At 43.0% G+C, this 26,160-nt stretch overlaps 1 protein-coding gene across 1 annotated transcript in view; it reads right to left on the bottom strand.

The window, feature by feature from the left end:
• ANK3 (ankyrin 3) overlaps positions 1-26,160 on the bottom strand; it is a 191,129-nt gene that overhangs the window by 48,614 nt on the left and 116,355 nt on the right. The window contains exons 22-27 of the mRNA XM_083364150.1: positions 26,045-26,117; positions 25,851-25,913; positions 17,965-18,088; positions 13,122-13,224; positions 10,762-10,868; positions 1,860-2,084 (exon numbers count right to left, since the gene is read on the bottom strand). Of these exons, the coding sequence (XP_083220276.1) occupies positions 1,860-2,084; positions 10,762-10,868; positions 13,122-13,224; positions 17,965-18,088; positions 25,851-25,913; positions 26,045-26,117 (695 nt within the window). The remainder of the gene's footprint in view (positions 1-1,859; positions 2,085-10,761; positions 10,869-13,121; positions 13,225-17,964; positions 18,089-25,850; positions 25,914-26,044; positions 26,118-26,160) is intronic.

The raw sequence follows: 26,160 nt of genomic DNA, 5'->3' as shown, positions 1-26,160 counted from the left end.
ACGGGCAGCGTCCCTGTGTGTGAATACTAAATATAAATGCGTGTAAATTAAGAGACACACACATACAGAAGTATTAATTCTATATACATTAATTATAAACGTTTAAAAGAGAGTGTGGGTATAGATAGGCAACTAGATATGGAAGAGCTAGATTGGAGACAGCGAGGAATTTAATATATGGAACAGGAGCTCCTTCTTTGCTGATAAGATTAGTCAACCTACCACTCCTCAACCTTTCAAGGACTCATCCAAGTTTCCCCAGGCAACTTAAATATCTACGTAATTATTATTGTTTTTTTAGTTTTAATTGGGGAACAGGGGGTTGGTAGCCTTAAGTATTGTTCAAACCCAGCCCATTTCATTGGGTTCTGCTTCCATGTGCAGCCTGCAACGCATGCACAAACCCAAACCATGAAGAGCATCTTCCCAACTGGGTCTTCTCCAGAGATTTTGACTATGGTGTCCTGAGAGATCTTGGCAAGGAGGGGGCTTCCCCCAGGGAACAAGGAGACAAAGAAGCTTGGAGTCTTCGGTATGGTGGAAAAGGGCGAAGGCAGACCCCACCCACCAGTTTGCTGGGTATATATCTAACGGCCTTGCAGATAAGTGCTTTAGCCTGGCAAGACTCGGCCTATTGATGAGCAACAGTGAAGAAACTGCTCAAAATGTCTTTGCTTTGAATCAGAGTCATTCTTGGTTCCTTTGGCCTGACCCCCATCTTAGATCTGAATTGGGCCACCCTTGTATTATAAATATTGCTTGCTGAAAATGACCCAATTTTGCCCATCTTCTTCCTCCACAAACTGACCTCAAAGCCTCATCAAGAATTCTATCAGCAAGAGTAAAACAAACACATGTTTTGGGTGGATCTTTCTTTCTTTTTTAAAAAAAATGCAGCTGAGACCGTAAGAAAAAGCTATTCTAAAAAAAAATTAAGAAAAAGCACAGAACTTATGAAAGCAGAAATGCTTGCCGTGAATTCCACATGCTCAAAGCACAAGATCAGCTGGACAGGAGCAGTGTTACCACTATCATCAAGCCACTATGGATTCACTGCTGCCTGTGATATTTAAACCAATGGGAAGCTTTTGCTGCAACTGTTGTAGGGAACGTAAAAGAGATGGGCATGATCAAAACACAGAACCAGAAAAGAAAAGAAAAGAAAAATAAAAAGCAAGTCAAAACCGAAAACGAGAAAAGAACTGCAGACATTTGATATCTTTGCTTAGAAAGAGCCTACCCAGTGAATTTGGTCCCTTGAGGCCCAAGCTGCAGGATTCGGCTAACCAGGCTCTCGCCCTCATTTAAAGGGGGAGGATTGGTGGGAAGATGCAGTTTACTAGTGGCATCCATGCCGCAGGAAGAAAAACAAGAGGGGAAATTAGGAGCCAGAGGTTATCAGGATAGGACCTTTCCACCATTGAAAGGTAACTGTGGATGGACTGACATCAACAGTATGCTTCTTTGCAGGTTAATTCTTCTCCTACTCTTGGTGAGCAACAGCCAAGGAAGAAGGAAAGGTGGAACAGAGTGTTTCTTTAGAGAGACGGGGGTGGAGGGGGGGGCTTGGGGGCATGGACTGCTCTGCACATGAGTGGGTAGTACTACCAAGGCTGATTTGACCCCATGAGAGGGGGGGGCGGTCTCTGCGGAATGACCTCCTTTCCGCCTTCCGTCCCATCCCACCTGTCGCAAGGGGAGCTGCCTCTGGACTCTATGGGGAGTTGGCCTCTGGTGAAGCAGCACACGTCACAAACAAATCAACGAAGACTCGGAGGGTGACCACAGTAGGAAAGACAAGGATCCAACCGATTAAGGAGGAGAAGCAACTCAAGCGATCGGCCCAGAGGGCCACTTACCCCAGGAACTGTGCCCCCGAAGGCCCCATCTCAATCAGCCGGCTGGCTAAGCCTTCTCCTTCAACCATGGGTGGGGGGCTGGCCAGCTTGGCTCTCTTCACCAAGCGGCAGGTGATGCGGGTGGGAGCCGTGCACTTGCGTGGCGGAATGATGATCCTCATGCCATGGTGGCGGCTGCCGCGCATGGAGCCTCCCCGGGCATCCACCATAAAGCTGACCAGAAAACTGGAAGAGGAATGGGCAGCGTCAGGAGAAGCTGGCATGGAGCAAAAGATCTCTTTAACACCAACTTGATGCACTGAGAAGGAAATGCTCTCTTGAGAACAGCCAGCACTTGATTGGCACCATTTGGGTGCAGGTCTACTCAGAAGGAGGTGACACGGAGACCACCTCTCTGCTCCCTGGAGCAGCCAAGACCAAGGCGGCTGAATTTGGATAGAACTGCAGGGAGCTGGGTGGCTTTTGGGCAGCTGATTTCTCAGCAGAGGGTACAAATAATTCTTTGCACGAGAGATTATTTGGAGGAGAAACAGTTCCCCCCCTTATTTTGATCACATGATTGCACGACACCATGGCTAAGGATTGCACAGCCCTTCCTATAATGAAAATATAAGTGTATGACTCATGCCCTATCAGCACGAGCCATTAATCATTTAACAATTCTTTACATTCTATTTCTTCAGAAACTATCAGAGCGACGTGCATACATGACACCTTTTCCCTTAAAAATAAAAAAATAAATAAAAAAATAGGCTTTGGTCCAAAAAACCCCTGTCTCCTTTCTTTTTTCCCTTAAAATCTCTCATCTTCAACCTGAACTTTGTGTACTACTGCACTTCCTCGTAGTTGGTTTCTTAAAGAAAGCAGCTCACTTCGACCCCATTGTCATCCCATGGGGGATGTTCCAGCTTCCTTTTGAACAATTCTTCCAATTCTGCTGAGCTTAGAGGACAAAAATAAGACCTCCTTGAGTCAAGCATAGATCCTGGTGACTTTGTGGACATCCAGGTGGACTTCCTTAGTGATAAACAACACTTAGGGAAGGAGTTTGCCATCTTCAAGACTGACTGTCACTTTCCCAGGCTAGCCTGCAGTTCCTCCAGGATTTCCTGGTGTCTGTCCTCCAGATCTTATTCTAGTCCAGGGGTCTTCAAACTTGGCCCTTTTATGACTTGTGGACTTCAACCTCCAGAATTCCTCAGCCAGCCATGCTGGCTGAGGAATTCTGGGAGTTGAAGTCCACAAGTCATAAAAGGGCCAAGTTTGAAGACCCCTGTTCTAGTCCAGCCTGAAGATCAGGCAGGTTGGTGGACCAATGAGCCAGACCGGACAGGGCAGTGGAGCTGAGAATGAGTTTTTCTCAAACTTGATCTGGCAGATGCTCCAAGACCATGTTTATAGCCTTGTGTGTTCCCTTCACACCTCTCAAACGGTGGTATGGGACACAATCAGAAGCTCATTTGCTATGAGGTCCATTTAACCCTCAGTCTCTGCTGGAATTAAATACCATTTATTCAAACAGGTCAAGAGAGCAAGGGCAGACCACTTCCGTGTGGTTCTTCAGAAAGCAACACGGACATGTCTAGTTTCCACAGTCCATTTGCCCTTAGAGCTGCCTTTACAAAATAATTGCAGCTTTTGGTTTATTAGTGGTAGGCAAATGAAAAATAATGTGAGGCATATAGTTGATGTGTTAGAGTTTTTGGAAAGGAACAACCAGATCCCTGCGGCGCTAATTTTTTTAGATGCTGAAAAAGCTTTTGATCAATTGAATTGGCAATTTTTGATGAAAGTTTTAGATAAAATGAATTTTGGGGATAAAGTTTTGCAACCAATTAGGGCATTATATCAAAAACAAACTGCCCGAATAATAGTTAACAATAGTTTGACTGAAGCTTGTAATATTGAGAAGGGCACAAGGCAAGGGTGTCCGTTATCGCCTTTGTTATTTGTGCTAACATTGGAGATATTATTGATAAAAATACGGAATTCGGAAAGAATTAAGGGTATACAAATTAGAGATCAGGATTATAGATTGAGGGCGTTCGCAGATGATCTGGTTGTTACGGTGACCCAGCCGGAGAACTCTGTCGTGGACCTGATGGAGATAATAATGCAATATGGCAAGGTTTCTGGATTTAAAGTTAATGTACAAAAAACTAAAATTCTGGCCAAAAATATGACAGCATCGCAAAAGGCCCTTTTAGAAGGATTAACTGGATTTGAGATTGTTAAAAGGGTCAAATATTTGGGGGTGTTTTTGTCACCCTCTAATACAAAGTTATATAAAAATAACTATGAAAGATTATGGGGAAAAATTCAAAAAGAAATGGAGAGCTGGGAAAAATTGCAACTGTCTTTGTTGGGGCGAATCGCAGCAGTGAAAATGAATGTCCTGCCTAAATTTTTATTCTTATTTCAAATGGTACCGGTTCTTAAGAAAGATTCTAATCTGGAGGAATGGCAGCGAGGTATCAATAAATTTGTTTGGGCAGGGAAAAGGCCACGAGTTAAACTTAAGATTATACAGGATACTCGTGAAAGAGGTGGTCTTAAAATGCCCAATCTTAAATTATATTATGAAGCTGCTGCGTTAGCAGGAATAAGTGATTGGATTAATTTGACACAAGAGAGATTATTAAATCTTGAGGGCCACGACTTGTTGTTTGGCTGGCATGCATATTTGTTGTATGATAAGAAGGTAGATAATGTGTTTAAAGTGCATATTTTAAGACAGGCATTGTTGAGAGTTTGGAAGAAGTATAGACATAAGTTAGACTGTAAGATACCATTGTGGGCAATCCCAAAACATGCAATAGAAAATATAAATGTTGGTTTTAAGCATGATGTGACTACGTATAAGGAGATTTTAAGTCTGGAAAGAAATGTCTGGTGTCTGAAACCGTACAGCCTCTTGCGAGATGAGAAGATTATTCAAACTTGGTTTCAATATATCCAGCTACGGGCCAGGTGGAAAGAAGATCAGAAAACTGGTTTTACATTGACTGATGAAAATCTGATAAAGCAAATTAGAAATCAGGGTCCAGCACATATCAAACGGATATATCTTGCATTGATAGAAATTGACTCAGAAACAGAACTTGTTAAAGATTGTATGATAAAATGGGCCCAAAATATCCAAGAAGTTATTACAATGGACACATGGGAAAAGATTTGGGTGAGGAATGTAAAATTTACACAAGCTCAAAATTTAAGAGAGAACTTTTATAAAATGTTTTATAGATGGCATTTAGATCCTAAAAAGCTTGCAAGTATGTATCCGAATTATCAGCCCAAATGCTGGAGGTGCGGTGACGAAGATGCAACATATTTTCACATATGGTGGACTTGTAAAAAGGTTAAGGCTTTTTGGATAAAAATTTGGTGGAATATGCAGAAGATCTTCAAGCAAAAGATAAAGTTTTGTCCGCAATTCTTTTTGCTGGGTATAATTACAGAAGCTACTGTTGTGGACACTAAGTTGATGTTGAATTTAATTACAGCAGCAAGACTTTTAATAGGTCAGTATTGGAAGAAGGAGGAATTGCCGACTATAGAGGAATGGACTTTAAAGGTTTCTGACCTGGCAGAAATGGCAAAAATCTCGGCTTATTTGAAAGATCATTCGCAAGAACGCTATATTATGGAGTGGAAAAAATGGATTGAATATATCCAGAAGAAATATGGGACTAAAAAGTTTCATTTAGCATTTGAATAAGTCTTCCTTTCTATTTTCTTTTTTTTCTATATGAAATATTAGTATTGTTTGTAGTTATCTTATATGAGCTAGAGAGTGATAGATTTAAGAACTTATTGTTGGTAGCATATGGATGTTTATGATTGTTTTTTGTTTTTATACCCTGTACTTAGCTCTGGGAAGTCAGGGGGGGGGAGAGGGGGGAGGGGTAGGGAGGGATAGGTAGGGGAGGGGGAGGGGGGATTGTTAAAGATAAAATGTATTTTAAAACTTTTCAATAAAAAAAATAATAATTGCAGCTTTCATTTTGCCTACTTCAAAGAATATTTTAAACTGCTCTGGGTTAGTTTGCTTGTTTCTTGCTTAACTTGCTTTGCACGTTATTCTAAAGCAGCTTTTTCTTTTTAATTAGCTATCCTTTCCACATTTCCAGGCCTAAAAATCTCAATGTGATTAAAGATTTAAAAAAGCTGCTTCCTTCAAATTCTTTATTTTTTTTTAAAAAAAATAAGACTTTGGATTGACATTGATTTTATAGAGATGGAAGCATGCCAAAAAACCAAAAATCACTCTAAAATCTGGTGCATCTTCTGCCCAGGAATACATTGCCAATTTGTTGCATGTGTGTTAATTTTTGCCCTGAGGCTCCAACCTGGTCACCCTCCCCTATGCCGGGAAAGTGATTTCTTTATTTCTTTAAAAGATTTAGATGGCTGCCATCCTAAGCGACTCTGGACAGCTCAGAACTTCTCAGAACAGCTCATGGGGAATCCACCCCAGGACGTGCAGCGCATCAGAAGGTTGTCTCAAAGAGAATTGTCTTCCCTTTCCAAACTTTGACATGTCCCAAGAACTCAGCTTATTTTTAAATGGTTCCCTTTTGGCTTGTTTAGTCTAATCAACAAAACTCCCAAGTTTGCAAGGCCTGAAGGTTTTCTGAGTGAGTTTGCTAAACAATTCTTTCTGACCATTTGCTTAAACAACACGGTTGATGCTAGAATATGGACATGGTTAAGAGCCAATCCTGGCTTGATTTGTCAAGCTCAACAAGTACCTGTAATGTAAGACCATGGCCCTCTAGCTAGAAAGACTACCGAAGCAAGCTGCAGTTTGATTGTTGATTATTTTAGAATAGTTTCTTTCTTGTGAAACCTCTTTCATAGATCCTCACTGGCAAATCCCACCAGATAACAGACTTTAGCAATTCCTCTAGTATTTGTGATCAAAATGCCCATAACCCCGCCATCAACTAACTTGTCTATCAGTCCTCCTAGACACCAGACAATGATTTTCTTCATGCAGTTTATATAAATGACATTAAGAGTTAGTGACCATCTAAGTCAAGGGTCTTCAAACTTGGCCCTTTTATGACTTGTGGACTTCAAATCCCAGAATTCCTCAGCCAGGCACACTGGCTGAGGAGTTCTGGGAGTTGAAGTCCACAAGTCATAAAAGGGCCAAGTTTGAAGACCCTTGATCTAAGTCATTATCAGACCAAAGGTATGAGTTACAGAACAATTTCTAAAGCACAATACTAAAGACAACAAGTAGACAAAAGGGGGAAGTCTACAGCAGAAGGCGGAAAGACTGGAGACGCACTACAACATCTACAAACATTGCAACTGGAGAGGAAAAATAAAATAAACACACAGAGAGGCAAAATGAGAAGTCACAGACAGCATCATCACCTTGAATCATACTGTGGGAGTGGAGAGGAATAGCTGCAAAATAATTTAGAAAGCAAATTGGGGAAAAATTAATATGAGATTATTAGAAGCAAGCAACAAAAATGTTGATCATAAACAAAGGCAATATAACAAAAGCAAAGCATTTCAATTTGGTCATAGGTGGTGGAGAGAGATGGGCGATAGCGATATGCATTTTGCTGAAATTAAAACCTTTGCTCAAAAACTGGTTGGAGATGTGGATCCATACTCTGCTATGGGACAGGGAAAAATTAAGGACTATTTTGCACTGGAACCTGGATTGTGTTAAGGGATTATGCAACACCGATAGCAAATGATGTTCAGTTGATTTGAGCAAGTATTTTAAATGTTTGAGAACACGTTATCTGAAACAATGCCACACTGTGAGGGCATATGTTTAGCTTGATTCTGGCTTAGTTTGTTGCTTGATCCCGGCTCCTACTGGTTGAAGCTCCCAATTGATGGCTTACTGGGCTTGCACATGTCTAGGAGAAAATATAGCGCAAATGTTCAGGATAAACTGCATTTGCAGCAAAGCACTGAGATCCTATCCTTTCCATCCATCAGCACTGATGCTCTCTGCTCCTGTGTATCTTGGACCCAGTGCAGAGATTGGAAGCATTTGCTGCCAGTTTCAATTAGTCACACCTTAGGGTTTCATCTGAATCCTAAAGCATGGTTAGCCTTAAAAGGCATTGTGGAAAAATCCAATAAACTTCCAATTAACTGGAAAAGAAATAATTCGGTAGTGGATGACCAAGAAGTTTGAAGGACTATAGAAAGTGTTTGGCTTAAATCTCACAAGGCCAGAGACAGAAAAAGAAACAAGTGGCCCCAAGCCTCAAATGTTGACTGTTTGGATGCCTGGATACTAGGAGTTTCCAATTTCTAGAGAAAAAATAGTGAAGGTCTAATAGTGCAAGACCACTAAGGATTGACTTTTACCTGTGTGAGAAAACTAAGGGATCTCAGATATAGGAGTTATACTGTATGGTTTAACGGACATGCTTGAGGGGGAAGGCGAGTGCATGCTTGATAGACAGCAAACCTGGGGTCTGAGAGCCATCTGGAGAGACCCCACCCCAAAGGCCCCTTTTATCAGAACTCTTCAGAGTTTCCCTCTGATGTGACCAAGAAGTATTTTCCCAGCTGGTCTTTGGCATTTGATATACGGGTTTTAACAGCTGGTATTGGGACAATAAGGGACGCGGTGGCTCAGTGGGTTAGGACGCTGAGCTTGTCGATCAGAAGGTCAGCAGTTTGGCGGGTCGAATCCCGAGTGCCGCGTAGCAGAGTGACCGCCTGTTACTCGTCCCATCTTCTGCCAACCTAGCAGTTCGAAAGCACGTAAAAATGCAAGTAAAAAAATAGGGACCACTCCGGTGGGAAGGTAACAGCGTTCCGTGCGCCTTTGGTGTCTAGTCATGCCGGCCACATGACCACGGAGATGTCCTCAGACAAGCGCTGGCTCTTCGGCTTTGAAACGGAGTTGAGCACCGGCCCCTAGAGTCGGAAATGACTAGCACGCATGTGCGGGGGAACCTTTACCTTTACATTTATTGGGACAATGTTGTACAAACTGGCTGGTTAATCCTTCCAGTGGGAGTTATTGGGGAGGAATTATACTTGCTTGTGTCCATGTCTTTGCCATCTTGCACAATTCACAACTATTTAATCTATTTGATCTAGAGATTTAGCAGCCTTGCAGAGGTAAAAATGTCCCTTTCTATGCTGCAGGAATGTTTCCTAGTTCACTTTTAAGGGGAAGGAAGCAAATTATTCTCACTCTGAGTAGTACGAAAAGAGCTGCCCCTTTTCAAATGCAGCTGCCCAGTCACTACTTCATGCTTGTTGGATGCGTCAACTGAGAAGATGACCATCACCATATTAATAGTGCCACAAACAATGCTGACATTTGGGGGAACCAAGGAGCTTATTCTAGACTGCTATGAATTTAAATAAAGCTGACCATTTGGGATAAAGTCACTGAACGAGGCTAACAAAGATTAGGAAAGTTCATGAAGGATAAAGCTGTAATGTTTATCTTTTTAAAAGCCTCCTTCATATCTTGATTTGGTGGTAGGAAGATTATTTTGCTTACAGCTCTAATTATAGATATGCTTTTGAAGGGAAGAAGAGGAAATGGAAGCTACCCTGTAATTATAGCAAACATGTCTAAACATTTAAAAGTAGTCTTCAGAACTCTGAGAGGATTATTACTAGCATTTGAAATATATATATCCTTTATTTGGCAGGCATAATGTATTTTTCAACTTACTGGGAATTCAAATCATCTTAATCTTCCTTAAGTAGGACTGAAATTCATGGAACTTGAGCTGTTTTGTTGACACATGCCCATTTCTCTGACATGCCCCTAGCCTAATTAATTATCAGTGCTAATTTCTTTGCAACAATTAATGCAACTGATGCAGGGGTGAAAAGGGAACTCTTAGATTAGATGTAAACCTTACAAAATATCTGCGTTCCATAATGTAGTCTTAAATCAAAACAGTGGACTAGGAACTTTTGAGCTCAGAGTTATTCAGGAGGGGGAAAAAGTCAACAGATGAATATGTAGGCTGAGTTCCAGTCCTCTTTGTGATTGTATCCCTGTGTATGCTTTGCACCTCCCTCTCTACTGATTCTGGCTCATAAAGCTCAGAGTTAGATTGTAAAGCAAAATCAGCCACATTCATGAGCAGAACAGACACATCTCTGCTAACATATGGAGCAGTTTCCAAGTTTCTTATTACTTAGAGGAATGGAGTCAGAATTTGCATATCTATCTATCTATCTATCTATCTATCTATCTATCTATCTATCTATCTATCTATCTATCTATCTATCTATCTATCATCTATCCATCTATCTCTCAGAAATGAAAAGGTTCTTCCATACATCCAAGACAAAGAAAGTAGCAACTATTTCAGTTCCTCCAAATACACCCAGTTGAGTCATGGGTTGAAACATGTTTACTACAGTATTGTGACTACCGTAGAAGGATAAATGTTTTTTGCCTTCTAATCCCAACAGTTAATCTCAGAGCAAGATAGACATCTGGCACTGGTGTGATTCAGGATCTCTTGTAGTTCCCTATTACGGAACGGGACTACTCATAGCTTTAAATGTTTAATTTAAAAGCCATCTAATTATTTATCTTGATATGGCTCTCTCTTGCTCTGGGCTGTTGAAGTGGTGCCCAAACTCAAGTCAAATTAATATTTTAAAGATATTGGTTTCATTGTTTTGCTATATCAGAAGCATCAACTTTATTGCTAGGTTTCCTGTTCTGTATCTCTTGATTACTTTAAGCTACTCTACATGTTGGTAGCAGCATAATGGCGGTGTAGACACTCAATAGCAATAAATAACAAATTCCACAGTTGGTATGAAGGAAGTGTACATCAAGGAAGGTATCGTGGATAGGTTATTCCCTTTCTTCCAAGCCACTGCCTGGTTTCACCCTGGGTGAAGAAAGGATACTATCCAAAGTACTTACCCTGAGTGAATGGGGCTAGACACAAGGTTAACATTATCCAAGGTCTCCGCAGCCCAGCTGTAGTGCCGGAGGGAATCGCAGTCCACTTCTCTAGGAAATGTCAGGGGCTTCAAAGAGATGGCCAACAAGAAACCATTAAGTCATCCAAGAAGTAAGAAACATTGTGTGCTTTATGACAATCAAGTTCTTAAAAAGGTTCTCTGGAAGAAATGGCCGTGGTTATTGAGATTGTTTTAAACTTGATGGATACTTTGCCAGCTTTATTTACACGGTTGTAGCTGGTAAGTGGGCTGGCTCTGCTCTTCTCTCGTACTAGTTTTGTCTGCCACCTTTCCTCCAAAGAAATCTCCCTTCTCCACTTATCACCGTTATAACACTACGGCAATTATGTAGTCATTGCCCCCCAAATCTCTGGGTTGAATTGGACCTGCATCTCCCCACACAATGCCCAACCATTGCCTTTGTCCACTGCAGTCAGAAGATGAATGCAAGGAACACAAGAGATTTGATTCCAGACTCTTGTTCAGGGACCAAACCAGCTTCCGGGGGCCAACTGAATGAAGCTCACCAGCAATTGCTTCAGTGCAATATTGTCCTATAAGAAAATGGATGTCTCACCTTTTAACAACTTGTCAATTTTAAAAGGCAAGGAGCAAATACTAAACACATAGCATGCCTGGCGTGACGCCCAGGGTTCTCCCTTTCATCTTTCTTGATAAGCAAGAGGAGGAAGATTCTTAGTTTTTAATGTAGATATTCTGCTATTTCTCAGAATGCTTCTTTTTCTGCATCCCGGGGGGGGGGGGTTGTGTGTGTGTGTGTGTGTGTCTATCAGCCAGAGAACTTACAGGTTCAGGTTGGCTATGGACACTTTTCAGAGTACTAGTAGGCCCAGATTTGATGTTCTGTCAAAAGTGGAAAGAAGAGGCAACTCCATCAGTTAAGTAAAAACAACAAGGTCAACCTGAAGTCCTGGCTAGACATTCTCTGGGCCAATGGAGGAGGAAGAATGAGGGTGAAAGGCCTATGTCAGACCAGAGTCTGCCCAGGAAGGGGCAGAGCTTACTGTAATGGTGGCCAGTGCTCTTGTAACTTGTTGCAACCTCATAGCTAGCTCAGCACGTAGTCTGATGGAATGCGGGACAATTCCTGAATCAAGATGATAGCCAGAACTACACCATTGGATCTCAATACATGCAACAATGGGTCAGGCTTCAGCTGCATGGTTGGGGCCACTATTTCACTGTTTTGAACTTCCCCTGCTGTGGACACACCACATTCTGCGTAGCTGTGCTACAGCAATCAGAGGCTGCCTATGTCCTGATGTCACAGCTGCTATTTTATCAGAGTGTAATGCAGTAGAAATGTGTGTTTAATTTAGCACATAAAGGCCAGTATCCTGTTATTTAGTTGAAACCTTCCATGCTGGCTACCAACTGTAGCTATAATTTATTCTAAGGTCTTTCTCCCAGAACTACAGAAAAAAGGCATTCAAATTCTACAATCTCTCAAACTGAAGGAACATTTCATTAGTAATGTGATTTCAGGGCATAAACAGAAGTCTTGTCTTTGCAAATTAAAGGCAATACTACATAAAATGTACAGGAATTCTGCTGAATTAACCCTGCATTTAGTCACCATGCATCTATTAACAGTTTATTTTCTTGCCCTTAAACAATAATAATTTCAAAACTGGTAGGAAAAATAGTATTCTAAGAATCTGACTTCTAAACATGGGCTACATTGGCCTCGGGCTCTCTCTGAACTTTGATTTCCAGTGGCCCTGCATTGTGAGGCTGTTGGGAGTTGAGGCTCAGCAATGTTGATTGCTTTTAATGGATTAATTGCATCAACAGCTGACTGATGCATTAGCCTAGAATTCAAATTTCATCTCTGATGCATCGCTTCTTGTTTTTGTTTTTTTCCCTATTTTAACTCTCCATCACCACGGACGGTGGCAGTATACAAATATAGTAAATATATAAGTAAAAAATTAGGAAGGCTGAGAAACTGAGAACTTCGGAAGAGAATCATGGGCAGTCATGAAAATGGTATTACCAAGTACAGTACTTGACTGGCTGAGAGTCCTAGCTTATAGGCTGTTTTCAGTTTGGTAGGTCATAATTTATATCAAAAACTTCCAAGCCTTGGCTTGAATTGCTTAGGTTAAAGCAGCACATACATTACTGCAATAAAAAAAATAAAGACCAAATGCCTTCTCCATCTTCTCCTCCCCCAATCGGCTCAATTAAAATCCTTCCTGACTGGAAAGGATGGCAGCTCCAGTCCAATCAAGCTAAGGACTGCAAAAAGGGTGTATTTAAATCCCTCTTCCCCAGCCAGAGTCACAAGAAACTCACCGTGTCCTTTGGTGGCACCAGAAGTTCTTCAATCATTACACTGTCCCGGGTGAAAGAGCTTCTGTTCAAGGTGTAGGACCTATCCGAACTGAAGGAGCGGAGGCTGGTTGTATTTATAATTTATCAGAGAGTGTGATGATATGAGGATGAGATGAATAAAAGAAAAATTAATTCATGCAACTTCCAGGGAGTAGGCTCAAGTCCCTAAACCACGTGTAACTGATGCGGAGCAGTTTAAAAAGTGCAATTTTGACGAAGTTTTTAGTGATTCCCTCCTGCCCCCATTGATAAAATCTAAAAATTTTCATCATTTATTCTGGCTATTTCATTTGTCAAAGGAAGCCTTCAGATATTGTCCCTCAGCAGAAATTGACAGCTATATTATCCATTTAATATCAGAGCACATCTATTGGAATGTGGTAAAAATGCATGTTGAAAGTCCGATATACACTAGGTGTACATGACTAATTAAGCTTATTCAAAGTGTAACCATGATTGATTTCAATGGGCACTGTAATAACTTTGAATTTAGGATTTATGCCTTATTCTAAAATGTCAGGACAGATGTCAGGACAACTTTCTAAAAAAAGCCCTTCAATTTTTTTAGCCTAGACCTCTTCACTTACGTAGATACTTCTGCTAGTCATTGTTTTACTTGCCCTTCGGATGACGGCACTGAAGACTGTGTGTGCATCTAACCATGCACAGCTAATTGTTTGTAAAACAAGGAACAATTTAGAAATATTTTGCTTAACATAGGGGGGAAAAAGCGCTTCCCTACTAAGATAGCCTTATTCTGAAGTTTAACCTACCCATTTTATTGAGAATCTTTCCATGTTGTTTTTAAGAATTTAGTTCTCAAGACAGGCTACCTGATCTACACTGGCCTTTTTTGAAAGGGAACAGCCTACCTTAAGAACTGACTAGCTCTAACCTTAAGAGGATCCTCGATCTCTGACGACTGGCTGTGCACTTGAAGCCCAGTCAGGACTTCCACTTCAAGTTGTCACAACAAGGAAAAACAGCATGCTCAAAGGAAGCTCATTCCAACCTCAGGCCTTTCAGATTAACTGGCCATCAGAAACAAAGGACAAGCCACGGGCCAACCTTTCCGAGGTCACAGAGGTTAACTTGTTCAAATTGCAGGGTTACAATTAGGAGGCTGGCCTTGATAAGCAGAGAGTCCAAGAGTTTAGCTCAGTGGGGTGAGGTATGGGGCAAGATTGCCTCTTCGTTGTATGCAAGGGATACAATGGGATGAACATGTCAACCTATCCTATCACCTTCTCCTGAAGTCTGGAGGAAAACAATTGGAATCTACCAAAACAAAGGCTATGCATTTGTGTCTGACATTTTAATCCTGGAAGTTACATAGAGCAAATGTTAGAAGACATGCCACATTTAAAAAAAAATGCTTACTAGTGTAAGGGAGAAAAAAATGAAAAAGGCCAAATAATATGCATTCAGCAAACAGAAGAATGTTTTGGGGGCTAACTTTAAAAAAATAAGAATGCATAAGTAACTTAACAGCATATGACATGCACTCTGCAGGGTAAATCTTCCCAAATAGTGTTTTCTACAAAATCTCATCACTTTTAGCATGTTTATCTCACGGATTAGTCACCATCTTGAACAAGAGAAGAATTTGGTGGATTATTAAAGCCGTCCATCTTATCAAGCCATTAAGCGCTGGTGGGCAACCTTGGCTCTTTTATGACTGGTGGACTTCAACTCCCAGAATTCCTGAGCCAGCATGGCTGGCTCAGGAATTCTGGGAGTTGAAGTCTACCAGTCATAAAAGAGCCAAGGTTGCCTACCCCTCTATAGTGCATTTCACTGCAGCCATGAAAACAGCATTATTTGGAATAGGTGCAATCAAATAGTCATGATATGCTGCGATGCTAACTCAAATAAGCTACAAGCAAGCAGAGGAATGAGAAACGGCAAAAATCAGAGAAACGTTACCAGGCTGCGGCCATGCTTCCTTACCTGACCTTAGGGCTAGGTTTACAAAGGTACAACAGAAAAGGAAAAAAGGAGGAAAAATAGAAAGCAAAGAATCAGTGGAAAAAAAGCACAGTGCCAGAGCTAGATGACATAGCCACCGAATGGGGGGGAAAAAAGCTTCCTTGGTTGATTTTCTTTGGTTTTTTAATAATTTATTTATTAAAGAAATCTATGCAGGCTGCCCATCTACTTAAAAAAGAACTCTGGGTGGCTATATAAAATCCCCAACTAAGAAACTTTAGGCAAGAGAAGACAGGAAAACACTCTGCTTGTGATCCTGGAGGACTTCCAATGGGAATTGATGTGATTGGGCTACATGGACAACCTCTGGCCTAATATAATCTCCTGCCATGTTCTCAGTGCCCGTGAGATGGCAGGGACAACTCTCAACCGAGGCTGGAGAACTAGCAGCCAGCAGACACTGCTCAACCACAAGTCCTCCCGGACTGCGGTACGAGGACCTCATTCATGAGTCCTTGCAAAGGTCTACTTTGGATACTGCCAAAAAACTGGGTTGGTGGTTAAGCCTCAGAGGAGGTTAATTGTTCAGAGATGGTTTAGTGGTGAGAATGACGAACCGACAAGGTCACTACTTGAAGAAACCTAGCAGAGATCTAGTTGTTTTTGACCTAATCTTCTGGGCGAAACATTTTCAATGCCAAAGAAGGCTGACATGCCTGCCTCTGCCTAAAATTTCAGCCTTCTTTTTAACCTATTTTCATGACAAAGCCTTTTGTGAGAACCCTGACGTAGACTTACACAGGGAAAGGGCTACAAAAAAGAGAACAGTATGATCCTCTTGTTAACGAATGATGCATTTGAGATATACTATACACCACTTGCCATGAAACTGTTAGGCAGTTCTTAGCCCTGTATCCTTATGAGTTGCTATCAGGGGGTTGCAACCGATTTTCGATGGGCTGTGCTCTCCTTGATAGTCTCTATACATCATTTTGATGCTCTCCTGGGTCTGCTGCACCCCAAGGCCACCAGGAAAGCAATGGTCAGGGACGGTCTTAATGAGCTAAGACAGCCCTAGCCTTTTCTGGAGAAATCTGACCATGCTCGTGTGAGGTCTCCAATCCAGAGTTTTTCACAAACTCTCTGTGCAGGTGCCAAGACTTCTATACTGTTCCCTGACTGCTGATAGAAGAGATACAACAAATTCATGGGATACGTATATTCTACCAACGTCAGTTTCAGCCAACATACTTGTAAAGCCAATTTAAAGTGCTAATTAACAGGAACAAGACTTAAAATGTTTTAGTGTAGCAGGTCCGCAACTCTGAAATGGAAGTGGACCCTTGGAAGTCCACCTTAGCAGTTGTCGTTAAGGAAACCCTCAAGATTCATTTATTTTCTGTAACATTAGTGACGTGACAGTTGCGATTGGTTTAAATGGTTCTGACCACAGTTTGCATTTGTCATTTAGTGTTTCTAGATATAAATAATTGTTTTATTACTGTTGTGCTCATCTTAGGTGAGCCAGTTAAAACTTATGAGGTTCGACTAAAGAGCATTAAAGTCAGCTAAGCGGCTCTGATCCTAAGGGAGGGAGAATAGGGAAGTGACAGATTAACATTCCATAAATATCTTTGGGATGCGTGCATATATTCATTCATTCATTATTCAAGTATGTACTGCAGTACTCACTAGCTTAATACTGAAATGTTCTCTGATAAACAACTAAAGCCACAAGTTTACATTTTGTGGAATAAGAGCCTAGATAATAGCACCACAAGTGGAATGTTAACACTATTTAGATAAGAAATCTGGGAAGACTGTAACATTTATCTGACAGAATTGTGCAATGCTGAACTCAAGCAACTTTGAGGTGTGTGGACTTCAAGTCCCAGAATTCCCTAGCCAGTCCACACATCTTAAAGCTGGAAAGATTGGGAGTAAATTATTTCCTTCCTCTTTCAATGAAGGAAGCGTCTGAAGGGCTAAGTGGGGGCAGATGCTTCTGGACCCAGGCAGATGTCCACACTGTGCCTTGCGGGAAATGCCACTCACTGTCAGATAATGAAACAACCTTCTGCAACCAATCATTAAGCTATAGGAAAATGTCCTCGGGGCTAGGAGCTTGGGAGGTTTAATTATGAGCCTCACAACAATTCCACCGCCTGTAAATTGACTCCTCTTTCCCAACTGAGAAAGTCATCTCCAAAATGATGGCTTTATACATTTCAAGCCTAGCAAATTTGGAAGATGTTCTCGCTAATATGAGCTTTTTGCTCATCCCGCCATGGCAACGCGGCAGCCTGTGACCCATTTTCCCTCTCTTGCCAGAAAGCAGTGCATTCCTTTTGGAACAAAGGCTGGCAAAGGGCTTTGGCAGCAAGGCAACAACTGACAAACAAATCAAGACAGTGACCATGATCCCCGGGGTTGATAATGCATTCTTTGGGGGAAAGGGACCCATTAAAGTACCAAACAGCCTTAAAGACATCCGGCCAGTTTCCCTTTGGTCCTTTCAAAATGGGGCTGGGTGGCTCAGCTGTGGGAGTCACAAACAAAGCTCTCCTCTCGTTTCCAAAGGAAACTTCTGATGGATGTGGGGTGCGAGCAGGTATTGGGTAGAAATGGTGATTTATTCACCTGAATCAATGAATAAGCCTATTGAATGCAGTGGAACGGAAGGGGTGGGTTACAGAACTACTCTTTTGCCGTTAACAAAACTCCCATGGAAGGCCGAGCAGAGATGGGCTAAAATAATGAAGGCATCATTGAAAGGCTGGAAGCAACCAAGCAGTGACATTATGGGACTTGAATGACTTCTGCAGAAACAGATGTTTTCTGGAAAAAGATGCTTATGAGGAGACAGTGCTCATACCTGGCAGATCGGGCTCCCAGACTGAAGCCCACGTAGCCTTCGGCAGGCAGAGAGTCGTCCCCTAATTCTCTGAGATCCTGGGGTCCAAGATACTTGTCCGTGTCACCTGTCATTGCATCTTCACCTGCCAGCAGGAAAAAGCAAGTGGAACTCAGGAACGTATCCAAAACATTGGGATGCCCACCTTTATTAACCTTGCTAAGAAATAAAAAGTCACACACAACCACACACACGCACACCCCTAGTTTGGCCTGCTGAAGGGTGATAAACATCAACCATCTTCCTTGTAAAAGAGAGAGAGAGAGAGAGAGAAATCCTCCTTCATGGGTTCATACCTGCTGTATACGTGCCAAAGCAAAGGGCATTATGCATCTGGAGGATGAGATCGACCCCAGTGTTTATCTCATGGACTAATCACCATGTTGAACAACAGCTTTTTTTAAAAAAAGAAAGAAAGAAAGAAAAAAAGAAAGAAAGAAAGAAAGAAAGAAAGAAAGAAAGAAAGAAAGAAAGAAAGAAAGAAAGAAAGAAAAACGGGTTATATCTAGAACACCTAATAAAGGCAAAGGGGTCCCTTTCACCTGAACTCACAGCAGGGACACAGGTGGGCAGCTGCTTTGTGACAGCCACAAAAGGTGATCTGCTGTGGCTTCTTGGCCTCTGGATGCTCAGCCTGAATCCAAGGAACTTTAAAATCAAACCTTTCTTTTCTTTCCTTCCTTCCTCTCCCTGGCCCATAATTGGTGCCCTGAAGGCTTAAGCTTAGAAATATTAATTACTTGAGAGTCTCCCGCTTAGGCTGGTGCCTGCTCACAAGTAGAAAAAAGAATCCAGGTGGGTCCAGCTGTTAATCTGTTCTTGATTCCGCGGAGCTCTCAGCACCAGCTCTTTTTTTTCCACTGTGATTACTTTGAAATGAAACGACTATCCTCTAGGACAGTCACAGGTCTGTTTTGCCCGTACAATAGCCCAGCGTTATGGGGGCATCTCCTTCTTCAAAATTTGGCTTTTCATGGGACCCCTCTCTGCACCCATCTCTCCTAATCTGTTCCCTCCCTCCCTCCCTCCCTCCCCTCCCAAACCTGTCCATGCTGCTTTTAACTTACACCAGTTTGGTGCCAGCCACAGAAATAGTTGGTGAGTTCTCTTTCCAGATTCAGATCCTTGGGTGTAACTTTGTGAAGAGATTTGTGGTGGGCCATTTGCTCTGCTCTGTAATCTTACTTAATCACAGAATGTTTCCTTAGTCCCACCCTCTCCCTCCTTTGCTGCATCCTAGCTCTCTACTCTTCTCCCTCAGCCCCTGCTGGGGACATTTCAGAGCAAGGGACAAGGGTGACCAAAAGGAACCACCCGTAGAATTCCTCGTGGAGAACGGGAGATGTCACTATATTTTTATTCAGCACAGAGAATCCACACTGAGGTAAAGACATGAAGAACACCAAAGAAGTCCCCTCTCTTTTTGGAGAACAAGGCAAAAGAAGATGGGCGTCTACGGGCAACCCAAGGTGGGAGGTCCAGGTTGGTCCAAGAAAGACAGGGCAGACCAAATCTGGATTCGCATTCAGAGCCAAGCTGCTTGACTTGAGGTTCAGACGCCTCAAAGTGCCGCAGATCAGGAAGAACCAGATTTTAGCAAAGATCTGGGTCTCCAACCAGAGAAGGAAAAAAACCCTTGGTAGATGCACCCAGCCAACGATGTATCTAGGATCCCTCAAGCTGTGGACAGGCAGGAAATAATCTCGGTTTGTTTTAGGGAGAATAAAAAAAAGTCTCCACTTGGTCCCTCTTCTGTTGCAACACTGCCTGTCAGAGACTCCTCAGGGAAGAGACCAGATCCATCTATGGGGCAGAAGATGACAATTTTTGAATTCTGGTTTGAGGAAGTGAAATTCACAGCTAGCTGGGAGGTGAATCTCGAGAAAAATGAAAGGCCACCTTGCTTTTCCTTGATTTCTGTCTCAGGAGAACAAAAATAAAATTCTTCCTCATAAATGTGGCTTCCAAATTTAGATACAGATACTATACGCTTAACTACTAGGAGTTTGCTTTTTGAAAACAAAATATTGAATCTAATAGCGCTTGAGCTTACTTTAAAACATTTGGCTTACCTCATTATTATAATCCAGATAAAGACCAGTGTATGAACCATGTTTAAAACCATGTAAGTAAAATATCTCATTAAAGCAGCCACCCATGTAAAATAGCGACGGGCTTTAATCTCTCTCCTAAGGCTGTTTTTGGCCTTAAATCCCACCAGCCACGAGATTCCAGTCAAGGAAACTGGTCCCTTCAACGTGAACCAGACAGCAGAGGCACCAAGGGGCTGACTTCCCCTGCCTTTACTCTCCCCCCTTTGTGTCATCCTGAAAGCCACGTTCCAACAGGGACAAAGATAGCCTGAAATCCGCTCCTGCAAAATTGAAGGTTTTCCCCTCCGCTTAAATCAAGAGTGCAAGCCCATCGTTCCTGGGGGTGGTTGGATCCGCCTGAGGTTAGTTACACCAGCAATGTACAAAATCAGAGTTGCCCACGTAGCTTTCCCAACCTGGCTGAACGAAGCCCTGCTCGTTCTTCTCCTCCCTCCCCTCCTCCAAAGGGTGTGTGTGTGTGTGTGTGTGTGTGTGTGTGTGTGTGTGTGTGTGTGTGTGTGTGTGTGTGTTGAACAACATGACCGGAGCCCCCGCTTTTTAACTCCCAGCCCAGGCTAAAAATACCTCCCCCCGCCCGCAACAAAGTAAGAGATCAACTTTCTCCCGACAACTGCGATTCGCTCGAGATCCATTTTGAGAGCTCCACGTTTGTCCCACTCCCTGGCACCCGGGGCGGCGGCGGCGGCGATCGGGGGGTGGGTGGGGGGTGGAAGCCACGAAGGGCCTTACTGCCTTGGAAAGCCATCTCCTCCCGCCTCGTCCTCAGCCTCCGGGTCTTCTCCGCCCGCGAGGTCCAAACGCCGCCGCTGCTGCTGCTGCTGCTCTTGCGGTGGATCCTCAGCCGCCAAAGCAGCATCGGCTCTGGGGCGCTCCTCGGCTTTCCGACCAGCCCAGGTTGCGCTGGGGGGGGGAACCCGGGCACCTTCCTCTCCCCTGCACCCCAAAGCGAGTCTCCCGCAGCTCTTAAGCGGAGAGCAGCTGCCGGAGGGAAGGGGCCACCGAGCCAGTCCGCCCGCCTCCTCCTCCTCCTCCTCCTCCTCCTCTCGGCATTCTTCTGACGCGATCTGCCGGCCGGACGGGCGGGAAGGACCAGGCAGAGCAGTGGCACCCGGGCGAGCGAGCGAGCGAGCGAGCCGGTGGTTTGTATGGAAATGAGGGCACCGCTTGGGTGTCAGGCGGCTTCGCCTCCTTTTCTTCGCCCTGTAACTTGAAACTGGCTTCCAGGGCTAAGCCTGCAGGCCTGGGACAGGCGGAAATCTCAGAAAAAGGCGCATCAGCCTTCAGGGGCGGGGAAGCTTGCAAGGGGACGGTCCTCAGCTGAGCAGAGGGCGGCCTGGAGAGGTGACTGCCCAGGTCGGGAGGATGCCCAGGTCCCTTTAGGTGGGGAAGGGAAGGCTTCTGGGATCGGCTTGGTCTCCTGAAAAGTCAGGAAAGGTCCGCCTCGCCGCCGGCCAGAGATTAGCTTTGGCTAATCATTAACGCCATTGGCAATTTTCCCCTGGCAGGCAGCAGTGGAAGGGAGATGAGGGCACCAACTGAAAAGTGTTTGTCTAAAGGCGAGAGCCGGGAAGGTGTGGAGTAGCTGAGAGCTGACTGGTGCGCCTTTCTTTTAACTTTCAAGCCCTTCCCGTAATCAGTTTTGGCTCTAGGCCGCTTGTCCAGTGCTCTCAAAGTCCAGTTTATCTAAAAGACCTTCCTTCCTATTATTTTTTTTCAATTGCTGAATGAATTTAAAAAAAAAAAGAGAAGGAATTGCCGGGACACCCTCTTTCTTGGCTTCACACACTTCCGTCTTTCCTAAAACGTGCAGTACTTTTGGCCTCTGAAGTTTGGGGATGCAAACAGGGTGTCGGGGTTTTCTTACAAAAGGATTGGTTGGGTTGGGTTGGGTTTCTGCGTCAAATGCACGCAGGGGGTTGGCTATGCCTTTCCCAAATTATGTTAAAGGCCAGAAATAGAATTTCTCTTACCAAAACAAAAGGATAAAATAACCGCATCTTATACGTTTTCAGTTCTGCAAAATCTGCGAAACCACAGAATGTCTGCCATCGCCATGGAGCTACTGGGGGAAGCAGAGGTTGGCCCCATAACACCTAATTGAGCTTGACAGATCTCAGACAATCCAGGCAGGTTGGAGCTGATTAGGAATTGGAGGAAGAGGTACTGGGAACTTGAAGACTTTTGACTGGACTGGGAAATTCTAAGAAAAGGATGGTACCAAACCAATTTTCTCTGTGATTTCTCCATCCTAACTGGATCCGTCAAGACTTCTAACTTCCCTCCGCCCAGTACGCTCCCACAGAGAGGGCCTCCTCAGGGTGCCACCGGTCAAAGAATGCCGACTGGTGGCCCCCAGGGGGAGGGCGTTCTCTGTGGGCGCCCCGGATTTATGGAACCATCTTCCGGTCGAGCTGCGGATGGCGCCTGATCTCCGCTCCTTCCGGCACAATCTTAAAACCTACCTCTTTGAACAAGCTGGCCTGGCCTGATGGGATGGGGTCAGGTTTTATAAATTGATCTCAACCTTTTAATCTGTATTAATTTATTACGGGTATTGCTATTTAATTACTTTTTAATTTTTGTATCTTGCTTTTTATTATGTATTGCCCTGTTCACCGCCCTGAGTCCTTCGGGAGAAGGGCGGTATACAAATTAAATTAATAAATAAATAAATAATAATAATGATGCTGCCTTTGCCACTGTAACCAGGTTATTTGTTGAACTTATTCATCAATATGAGAAAAAAAAAGTAGTGGGTGCTTAGTGGATTTAACAAAAAACTAGACTAATGATAACATTGCGTCCATCTTGCAAGAATGGACATCTCTTCCCTTACTGAAAAAAAAACCCCAACAACCCTTGGGTCTGAGTGCTTTGGCTCTCATATGGTGAGATCCATTGGGGTCTGCCTATGGGACTGTTTTGCACTACTGTCTCTTCTGTTCCAAGCGTGGTGCAGCAATTGAAAGAAAAAAGCTAAGCAAGATTGGACTTGGTTCATGCTTAAATAGAAGCCAACCAGGAAATCTCAGGCCACAGACTCTGAGAAATACTCTAGAAGACACCCATGGACAATCCCTTTCATTCTGTTATGAAAGCTCCCCAGATGTGTCCACGAGGTCAACATAAACTGCCCTTTACTTGAAGGAGTCTTTGCTTTTACCCCCTCTTCAGCAGGCATTACGGATGGATGCTCCAAAATAACGTAGAATCTGAGCAAAAATGAAAACTTCCCTATTGTGCAAAGGACTAACAGAAGTAACTGACACTGTTTTTCCTCATTGCCTTGCGGATTTGTTGCTCTGCAAGACATAGGCACCTTGCTTACCAACCTGTCTTACTTTCTCTATGATTCTAAAGCAAACATTTATAAAGACACAGTCAAGTATTATAGCTGTGGCACCTAATAAATGCTGTTTTGTTCTTCATATTCTCCAAGGATTTGGAACTCAAAGTTTTTCTTCCTGTAGTTGGGAGGCTTTTAATACTTTTGTTTGCTAATATACAGGCTGAACAGGTTTTGCACAGTGCAGAAGCAAGTACCAAAGTTGGGCTGGCCTCCAAATAATATTACCTTGTCATTCCAAAACCCAATATACATTTTGTTATTCATCAAATATAAGCTTATCTCTTTACAACTCAACTTCACAAAATTCTGTCCTATCAATGTTGGCTCTTACCACCTTACGTTAATAGGCAACTCAAGACACCTTTCAATGTGACAACCAAATAATTAATAAATTACCTGCAATTGACAATGGACAGCTATAGAGAAGATGTTTTGGTTTTTAATGAAATTTAACCAACATCAACTTAAAACCTCAAAAACAAAAAAAACCATGAAAGTCACTTTCTCTTTTAGGTTTTGTGTCTCAACTCTTTTAAACTTATATCTCAGAATATGCAGTAAAGTTAAAAATAGCCCATATTGTCCATCCATCCTCCCATTCATTCATCTCCTTTCATGAACCCTAGCGTGAAAGATTTGTGCTACTTTTCCTCTAGAGCAAGCATGTCAAACTCGCGACATCACGTGACGTCGCGTGACGTATCGGAGCTTTTTCCCCATTGCCGGCAATGGCGTGGGCGCAGTTTCATCGTGACGCATCCGGCCCGTGGGCCGGCAGTTTGACACCCCTGCTCTAGAGAGACAGTCTGCTTGAAATATACATCCTTCACATTTATCAGTCTGATTAATACAATAATATAGAAACTTAATTTTACAAAAAAAAGCAACAGCAGCTTAAGAGAATACCCCAAGAAAATTAATGGCAACTTGGATTAAAAGAGTAAAGAAAGGGACTTGAACCAAATCAGAAGGTTATATTGAAAAACTGCAGTCATTAAGGAAAGTCAGAGGTCATGAAGGCACTCTAGTGGCTAAAAAGAATTGACAAAGGTTAGTGAAAGAGGAGTTTGCTGCATATACATAAGTGCGTATGCCTAGTACTTTTCACCAAAGAAAACCTACAATGTCACTCCAGTTGTTTCAGGGTTTTAGCCCCTAAGATAAAAACAGTCGATTGCTTGAAACAAATTGTTCCACTTCATTGGCAGAGCATGTCCTTTGCATGCAAAGTTTCAGCTGATATCTCAATAAGGAATTTCCCATAGTAAAAGATGCACAGGATTCTTGGACAATCCAAGGTAATGTGAGAGAGTTGGACCAGGGTTAAAAATCTTGCTGAGTTAAGCACATTCCATCTATGCTAAAGAAACTGCAGGTGTTCAAATGTGGGAAGAAGTCACCTCTGCTGTTCGCTATTGACAGAATGAGAAATGCCACTGAATGGGGCTCTTCTCTTCATCACTGCACACAAACACAGCAAGTACTATTGTTCTTTACATGCTTCTCTAAAATATATTGCCATTGCAAAACTGGGATCAGCCAGTCTGATGCAAACATTTCCCAGAACGGATCACTATTGCAAGACTCTTTTGAGATTGTGGAGAGGAGACAGTTAGCGTCTCAGTCTGAAGATGCATCCCCAAACACTCAGATACAGCACAAACCTCTCTGTTTTTTGTTTATACAGGTACACTAATGCTGGTTGGGACTCCAGCTCTGAAATAAACCTGTGCAATGGAAGAAAAGGAATAGGTCTGCTGGGGCCACCTCATCTATGGCACCCCATTTCTTGGGCCCACAAATGGAGGACAATCATGCTAGGTTCTTGCATGCCCAGAAGAGGCTCTTTCTTGTAAAACTTTGCCCTCCAACAGGCAGAGGGAGGGGTGGGCTTAACAAAGGGCAGGGCAGGTTCAGCTGCCTGGTATATAGGGAAGAGAGAAAGCAGCCCTGTTGCCTTTGCACTAGACCACAGGTCTGCAACCCGTGGCTCCAGAGCCCCATGCGGCTCTTTCAACCGTCTCCTGCGGCTCCCAGTCCGCTGTCATGTGCAGTCCAAAAAAAAAGTGGGAGTAAAAAAGTTCAACCAATCAATTCAAATATGCAGGGTAGATGCATATCTCGCCTTGGCTCCACTCTTCAGTCAAACCCTGTTCTGCGCATGCGCGCATGTACGCACATGCGCACACATTTTCTGCGGCTCCCAGTTTTTCCTTTTGTGAGGGAACCGGTTCCGAGTGGCTCTTTCAGGTTGCTGACCCCTGCACTAGACGTACAAACTGTAGTGTATATGCAGCTTTGATAGGTGGCTTGTTAGGAGAAAAAGTGGAAACTCTGAAGGGCAGAGCCCACTGCAACTCAGAGAGAAAAGGTGCCAGAAATACCTTCTTCAGCGTCTGAAATATATTCACCTTCACTGAGAATTTCAGGGGCATTCGCTTTACATGCTGCACAATTCAAGTGAACAAAAGGTTAGGCTCATTTTACAAATCCAGGCAAACAATTTACTGTTGCAATTTTAATAGAAAATCCCATGAAAAGGGGTCTTCTTAATAACAGGTATCTTTAATGCACATACCTTCATCATCAGACATGTCCAAAACTTCATTCATGGTTTCTGGAACATTCATTTTATGCTTTTCTGTGACAGTCTGTTAAAAAAGAAAGAAGCGTCATTTCGATTTCAAATTATCA

Source organism: Vipera ursinii, assembly GCF_947247035.1.
Source record: "Vipera ursinii genome assembly, chromosome: 5".
Classification (NCBI taxonomy): domain Eukaryota; kingdom Metazoa; phylum Chordata; class Lepidosauria; order Squamata; family Viperidae; genus Vipera; species Vipera ursinii.
Note: the sequence above shows the minus strand (reverse complement) of the source record. Positions and strands in the feature narration are given on the sequence as shown.